General features: G+C 38.1%; 1 protein-coding gene across 1 annotated transcript in view; it reads left to right on the forward strand.

The window, feature by feature from the left end:
- LOC137197568 (kinesin-like protein KIF20B) overlaps positions 1 to 6,820 on the forward strand; it is a 29,929-nt gene extending 23,109 nt beyond the window's left edge. Inside the window, exons 6-8 of the mRNA XM_067611063.1 lie at positions 1,091 to 1,208; positions 3,294 to 3,451; positions 4,879 to 6,820. Of these exons, the coding sequence (XP_067467164.1) occupies positions 1,091 to 1,208; positions 3,294 to 3,451; positions 4,879 to 4,959 (357 nt within the window). The 3' untranslated portion in view covers positions 4,960 to 6,820. The remainder of the gene's footprint in view (positions 1 to 1,090; positions 1,209 to 3,293; positions 3,452 to 4,878) is intronic.
- The last annotated feature ends 1,526 nt before the right edge of the window (positions 6,821 to 8,346 follow it).

Here is an 8,346-nt window from a genome sequence, read left to right on the forward strand (position 1 = left end):
CATTTATTTTTTTTTTCATTTGCCTTTTTTGTTGCAAGTGTCCTTGTGTTATGTTAAAAAAAGTGTATTGATTTGAATTATTATTATTATTATTATTATTAAAGCTGAGCAATCATCCAAATAATTAGACTAGTGAATAAAATATTAGCAAATCCAGTAGGAATTCTGGTTAAAACTATAAAAAATAGGCCCCAGCTGTAAAAGAAAACTATGAGGAGCAGGATTATGACTCACTATGATCTGTTGTTTTTTCATAGATATTAGAGTATTATATTGCTGTACTGTAATAGTCTTCATTTAGCAGTAAACTAGCGAGTTTAATATGTATTTTTCAAAAGCATCTTTATGTTGTCTGAAACTCTACATATTTACAGCTGAGTTGTTTGTAACTTGAGGTGTCACCGCTTCAGTAGTTACTGCTGAAAATCCCCTTCGATACATTCAGAAATACATTTTAGCTAGGGATGCACGATATTATCGGCACGTCATCGATATCGGCCGATAAAAGCTCTAAAATGACATATCGGCATCGGCCATTTCTGACGATTATGAGAAGCCAATTTGTCGCCTTCTCCTCCGCCGCCTGACTGCGCTTCCCTCCACAGACTGTTTCACCCTGACGGTCCCGGTGTTTCCTCCGCAGGCTCCACTTCACTCAGCTGCCCGTCAGACCAGCTGCTTCTTCCCACTTTAAGCTGGGAGGCTAGCTGGCTGTGCTTCCCTCCGGTGATGCTGCGGCTAACGCTCGGCTAGCCTCTAAGCTAACATTAGCCCCGGCTCTCCGGGAAACGTCAGTGGGAAACAAGAGAGGAGCTGCTAAATTCAGCTATGCTTGCATGCATAGTCGTCTCCTCAGCCAGCTGGAAAAACATATGTGCATATATCGGTATCGGTATCGGTATCGACCACAATGAGTTGGAAATATCGGCTATCGGCAAAAAATCCAATATCGTGCATCCCTAATTTTAGCAAAATGATGTCATCCAGTTGCTTGTTCATGCTCGTACTGTAAACCACACAGTGTTTTTTCTTCAGATATAAACTCTACATGCTGAGAGGCTAACTGCGGTTCACTGTCGTCTGTGATCAGGTCTCTTCCCCGGCGAATCGCCATGACTCCCAGAGCAGCATCCGCAGCAGAAAGGAGGGAACGCTGCAGAAGATCGGAGACTTCCTGCAGAGCTCCCCCACGCTGCTCGGCACTAAAGGTCAGTGTGTCAGCAGCGTGTGCTTTTTCCTCTGTGGATACTGTGGAAGATGTCTAACTTTGACTTTATTCTCTGTAGAAGTGAATGATGAGAGTGAAGAACACAAGAGGCTAAAGCTATTAAGTTTAAATATGATGAAACAGTAAAAGAAATAAGTGCACATATCATTCAGTTTATTTAAATGTTGTGATATTTGTGCATGATTGCAGTACAAAGTGTCCCGTATGAAGAAGACAATAGTAAGAAGATTAAATCAGAACAAATCAAATTTAATAAAATATGATGATAGTCTTTATTAGCAGAATGTTACAAGACACCAAACTAAAAGGCAACAATAATAAAATGTAATTGCAAAAACTTACAGCTAAATAAGACAATAACTTTGCCAGATGAGAATATATAATATGGTAAACCCTGTAAATAAAATGAAATAAAAAGCTGTATATGATACTAAAAACAATCTAAAACCTTGATACACAGCAAAACGACATTCATACAACAACTCTTCACAAAAACTCAATTGCAAAACATTGTTTTTCTCTTCTCTGGACTTGCGATGCATGCGATCCTCTCTTGTGACTCAACAGATTTTTTTTTTTTTAAACATCTCTAAGTGTTCGGTGCGACACACACCTGTCAGTGTCAGTCTGGGGTCAGACAACCTGAGGCTATCTGAGATGTTTGGCCTGACGCAGCCTTACAGGTGTTTTTTTTTAATGCAGTGAAGGTGTTGATTTGTCTTCAGAACAACTAAAGGTCAGCGTCTGGATCTGGAGGGGACATATAATACAATCCTTAAGTCTATTTTAAAACCAAAAGACAAGCAGCAAATCTATGCTGCCCTTCTGTTCTCAGAGAGCACATGAACTGCTGCGTTTTAAATGATCTGCAGCTCATCTAAAAGGTGGAATAAAGAAGAGAGCTGCAGTCATCAAGTGTCTTAATAATGAAAGTCTAATCTGCCCTTTACTGATGTAGTATGTCTGAGCTGATTGAGCTTCAATAATCAAATGATGATCAAGAGGAACACCAAGGTCACTTACCTTGAGGCTTTTCATAGCCAGTCTACCCACAAATAAACGCATAAACACGTCAAAGCTTGCTTACACACACACACACACACACACACACACACACAGACACACACACACAGGGGTTTAAAGTTTTCAGGCTCACTAATCTCTTCTTGCTTTAATCCCTGTATAGAATATATTCCATCTATTATATTTATTCACCTCCAGTTGTTTACTGATACAATCCAGGAGGCAATCAAATGGCCCAGATGGGTTTTTTTAAATTTCCCACCTGAAAACCAGTGTGCAGGAACGAAGCTCAGGACACACAAGGACAAAACCTCCGAGTCCCCGTCGGAGTATCACAGGACGAAGGATAACGCAGGGCAGCGAGCTCGGGACACTAATGATGGCTTAGGGGAGAGAGTCGAGAACAGGGAACATATTGGAATCAACTCTATGTTTTATCCTCGGGCGCAGGCCAATTAATCGTCTCCTCGGGGTTCTGACACGAGGGTGCTGTCGTCTGCCCTCCATCTCTCCCCCTCTCTCCTCCAGTCCTCATCTCCATCTCTCACCTTCACTCATCTTTTGTCTGTTATTTTACTTCCTCCAGCACCTCTCTCTATCTGTCTCTCTCTCTCATACCTTCCTCTCCTTCCTGTCCCATCACTTTCTCTCCCTCCTGTCCTGATTCTCCTCCCTCTCTTCCTTTGCTTTAACCTGCAGTCTCCTCCTCTCATTGTTCTCTGTTTTCTTATACCTGGACAGTGTTGACTCTACATATGCGACAGCTAGACATTTTCAAGATTAATGTCATTGATTAGAGGGTAAAACTGACGTTAGTTTATCGTTTTTAGCAGCAGCAGTTACCCTGAAAAGACCAAAACCAAGTATTATCTGAGAGAGTAGAGGCAGACAGTCTTCATCAGTAATTATACTAATGCTCCAGAATGATTTGTTCACTGTAAAAAAGCACCTTTACCTACGTCACATAAAGCAAAATGCATCAATTAAAAAGATGCATCTATTCAGCATGTTTCTCCTGTTTTTTAAAATTTCTTCTCCTCAGCCAAGAAGATGATGAGTCTGGTTAGCGGTCGGAGTGATGCAGACTTGGCAGCCCCATCGTCCTCCTCCTCCTCTTCATCCCTCAGTCTGAGAGCCAAGAAGAAAAAAAAACTGTACCGTCCTGAAATCTCCTCCCCCATGGACATGCCCTCACACCCAGTAAGTCTCACACAGCTTCAGTACATCCTGTACATTGATTCTACAAGTCTCTGAACTCTACTGGAGGGATGAACACTGTTCTTCTAAATTATATTTGATGTTGTGATGATGATGATGGTGGAGAGCGCTGTCTAACACATCAGCTCCCCTAGGTGTTCAATCAGATCTGGTGACTGTGAAGGTCATAACAGATGATTCACATCATTTTCATACTCATCAAACCATTCAGTGACGCCTGTGATAGAAATGTTTCATCATAGGATAAACTTTGTATTGATTCACAGTGATCCTTCCCTCTAAAGGGACAAGTGGACCCAAACCCATGCCAGCAAAATGCCCCGTACAGCATAACAGAACCAGTGCCGTTCTCTTTGTGAACGTCACTCGCCCACGTGTTGAGAATATAGTGAAGGATGACTCATCTCACCACTTCTCTGTAGACCAGCGCCGATGGTTTTTGCACCACTGAACTCTCAAATGTGCGTTCGTCTTTGTAATGAGAGGTTTATGCACTGCAGCCCTGCTATAATATCTCTCTATGTAACTGTCAACAGACTGTTCTCACTCACAGTCTGATCATATCTCACCTGAGGAAGAGCTGCTCTTCGGTTTTTCTTCACATATCACACTAAACATCACGGTCATCAAATGCGGGTCGTCGACCACACTTTCCTTTACTGGTGTCTTTCCCACAGATCTAAATGCACATGTCGGTTTAGTCACTGTTCCTATCAACCCTCTTTCAAAGTCACTCAGATCTTTTCCTCTTGCCTTGTAACTTATTAAAAAAATGTAAAAAAAAACTGAAAGCTGTGACTATTATCACATCAAATTCCTTTCATCTCTTAGTTTTAAAAGGTAGAAATCTGAGTAAAAAGTGCAAAATTTTAAAAATTGTACTTCAACGAGCCAAAAACTGCAGACTGACTGTTGTCGCGTTTATTTCTGCTGATAGTGCTGATAGTAGGCTTTGATAGTTGTATCCTCACTGGTAAAACAGTACAGTATGTTGTAAAATACTGTGTAGATTAAGAATAACAAGTGTAATATTCATCTACACAGACATTTCGCCACAGCTGGTGAAGACTAAACCTCTCAACCTACCGCTGATTTACATTTTCTTTGCCAGTTTTTTTGACATATCGCCACAGAGCTTTGGCAAATGTCATCTTCATTTACATAAGGTCACTACGTTGAGTGGATGTTACCCATTAAGATAATACATCTATGTCACTAACCTGTGAGAATAACAGAGTTGATGTAATTAATTGATTTTAATGGCATAAACGAGTGACTTAATGAGGACTGGCCCCTTCTGATGGGCTGTTAAACGTTTGTACCTGTGACCCTCTAATTACAGCCCTGAAGTTCTACACATATATACACACATGTTTAACATTTTATTCTCTTTTATTTTATTGTTTCAGATCATCACCAGAGAGCCGGAGGAGAAAGACAGCGACCATCAGATCATTAAAAGGCGTCTTCGCTCCAGGCTGGTTAAATAATTAACCTTCATACACATCTGGACACCTTTTTTATTATTTTGTTATTATCATTATTATTGTTAACACTATCTTAAATGAAGGAAGCATTTAGCTGCTAAGCCCAGCACATTGATATATATCTTCTAAGTAATCTTATTTAATCTTAACTTCTAAATATTTAACAGTTGAAGTAGATTTTTTTTATAGTATGTACAGCTGGTTATGTGGCTGTTAAAGGAATAGTTCTTGTAATGTGTATACACTTATTCACTTTCTTGCCAAGAGGTCGATGAAAAGATTGATATCAGTCATGTGTTTGTGAAGTACGGAGCTAAAGTCCTGTCAAAAGTTAAAAAACAAAATCTGCCCAACAACACTCCAAACATTTGGTTTGTTTAATCTGTGGTTCTAGAGAAACTTAAAATACACATGTTAAGCTAAACTTCTTATTTATGTTTACTGTTATTGCTGCTCTGCATGTATCAAAGTGTAGTTGTAGTCAGTGTTTGCTTGGTTATATGTGCCAAAACGGTCTGTTGTTGTATTATTGTACGAATGTTTTGCTGTTTCCTGTTGCTCGACATGACTTGTGTTCTGTCTTGAGAATTGTTTTGTTGTTGTTGTCTTTATGGCGTCTTGTTGTCTTCGTTCTGTAAATTTCATTACTTTAGGTTTCAAAACATCTCGCCGAAAGACTGCAGTTAAAAATTAGCCGGCCGGCTGACACATTGAACACTGGCACATTTACAGAAATGTTGATTTCTCTTCATGAACAACAGTTTCTCCATCTGAGCAGCATTTCTCCTCATGCAGTTTGCAAAGAAATAGTTCCAAACAGAATTTTAAAACCATAACTTGTATTTTTTACATTTTTGTTTGTATACGGATTTAACAAAATAGCTGTGTGTTAATTATTGTGAGTAGTTGACATATTTTTGAATATTGGGCAGAAGCTGTTTCCACCTGCTTCAGTCTTAATGCTAAGCTAAGCTAAGCTAATAGCGTCCTCGCTCTAGCTCCATATTTAATGCAGAAGCTTGAGTGGTATCAATGTCTTCATGTAACTTTCAGTAAGATGAAGTATCTCAAAACTATTCCTTTACAGTACTGCTCTATAACTCTATAACTGAACAGCTGCTGAATAGTTTCTTTAAGTGATGTTGCGTCCAGATCTTTTCTGTAAATCTTATAGACGAAAAATGATTAATTTTTTTTTTTACTCTTAAAGTGCAATTTTGTATTGAAAGTTATGGGCTGTGTTTTTCATTGTTTATTTTTACTTCATGTAAGTAAACTACGACAGTTAAAACGTTGTTGGTTTTCAAATGTTTCCTGTTTGTTAAAGGCAGATGCAACAGAACCTTTTTTTATTGTAACGTAAACCACTAACCAGACTATTTCCTGAAAGTAATAGTAACACTTTGTTTTAAGCAATTTTTTATTTCTTTTTCATAACAGTTCAGATAAAATATCGCTGTGTTCACCTCATATTCAGCTGTGAAAACACACTAAACTCGCTAAACTCCTACTGCACTTTATCTCTCTCCTCGAACAAATGTAAGAAAAAGAAAAACATATGATTGCACACTTAAGCTACATAAATGTATCGATGATTCTGTCGTAGACTTTTTACTTAAACATCTTCGTGCAGTTTCCTAGTAATAGTTCAGATTTGGTGTCTAGTTGTAAAGAAACTGACATATTGAGCTCATTGAGTTGAAGCTTCATATTTGTCTTTTGTACATTAAAGTTTTGTCAGGCTGCCTGGTTTAAAAAAAAAAGTTTCATTCCTGATTTGTTGACTGTTTTCTGAAATCATGCACTTTTCTATATTTTCACCTCTTTTTTTGAAAAACCTAATACATACTCTGCTGCCTCACCATCATGTTGTTTATTCTCCTTTGTCATACTGTACGTTCTATATATTAAGTCTTTAATTTAGCATTTACAAAGTAAAAATAAGAAACTGTTGCTATTTAAATATGAAGATTTGCTGCATTTCTATTTAAACCAAATAATATCTTTGGGGTTTTTTTATTGCTACTCAGAGAAAACAAGCATTTTAAAGACATGTATTACCAAACCTGACCTTTTATATCATAAATAATAATATTAAAATTGATAATGAAAATAGTTATTTGTGGTATGTGTATTGTTATTTAGCTTCTAAATGCTCTTCTACACACATAGAAAAGCATTTAGTTGGTTGATATTAGAGCTGCGACCATCAGTCCATAAAGTAATCAACTATTTTGATAATTCAGTACTTATTTCAAGTCATTTCTTAAGAATAAATGCTAAAATGTTCTTGCTCCAGCTTCTTAAGTCCTCTGTGACAGTAAACTAAATATCTCTGGGTTTTAGGTTGCATCTCGGGCTTTAGAGAAACACTGATCAACACTGTTGTCTGACATTTTATAGATCAAATGACTTACTGGTCAATTCAGTAAATATTTGACAGATTAACCAATAATGACAATAATTGTTAGTTGCAGGCATAACTGATATACTGGTTGAACATCCTCTAGTCTCCAGAGGACTCATCAAACTGAAGGCAGTGAATCAATCACCTGCAACACCTCCACAATCACACACAAGGACACACAATCACACACAATCACACACATTTACATTCAAACACTTCAAGAACCAGTTTGGATGTTTGCAATTAATGACATCTTTTCACACAGGACTTTTACTTGTAATGGAGTATTTTTACAGTACTGTATTGGTACTTTGACTAAAGTAAAAGGATCTGAATACTTCTTCCACCACTGTTGATATCTTGTGTGCAAAGTTAACATTTTGCCTCAAGTTGGTGCTAAAGGAACGCTGAGGGTCCAAAAAAGTACGTTCATTTGATACATCATTTGGATATTTGTGCAAAAATTGGAAATTTTTAGCTGAGGGTTGAATTAGAGGAAAGGTAATATCATGGTCAGTGAGGCGTCACCGCTGGCAGAGCTAAACAATCAAATATTCATTGTTTTATTAACCACCGGTGGTTCAGACACAAACGCATCACTTGAAGCCTGACGAGATGGATTCTCTGGTGATGTCGTGCAAATCCAGCTGCATGGCAAGATAATTACTTCACAGTAAGCAAATGATCTTTATTACAGACTGAACTGTTATTCTCTTTACTTTCCAGCAACACTATGTGAGTCCTTAGATACAGTATACAGTCCAGACATCATGACTTTAACTGGAGTCTGATGATACATCAACAGACAAATTACATCAGCTGATTTTAGCTTTTTGCAGATAATTCAGTGTCTGTATTTATGTCAGCTGATGAGTGAGAGAAAACTGAAGAAGTGAAAGGCCAAAGATAAGTGCTTGAACATCAACTGGAGAGCACTGCGACTCCATATGAGTTCACTGTGAGACAACTCTGGTGAGTCAGTT

Source organism: Thunnus thynnus, chromosome 14 (genome assembly GCF_963924715.1).
Source record: "Thunnus thynnus chromosome 14, fThuThy2.1, whole genome shotgun sequence".
NCBI classification, from domain to species: domain Eukaryota; kingdom Metazoa; phylum Chordata; class Actinopteri; order Scombriformes; family Scombridae; genus Thunnus; species Thunnus thynnus.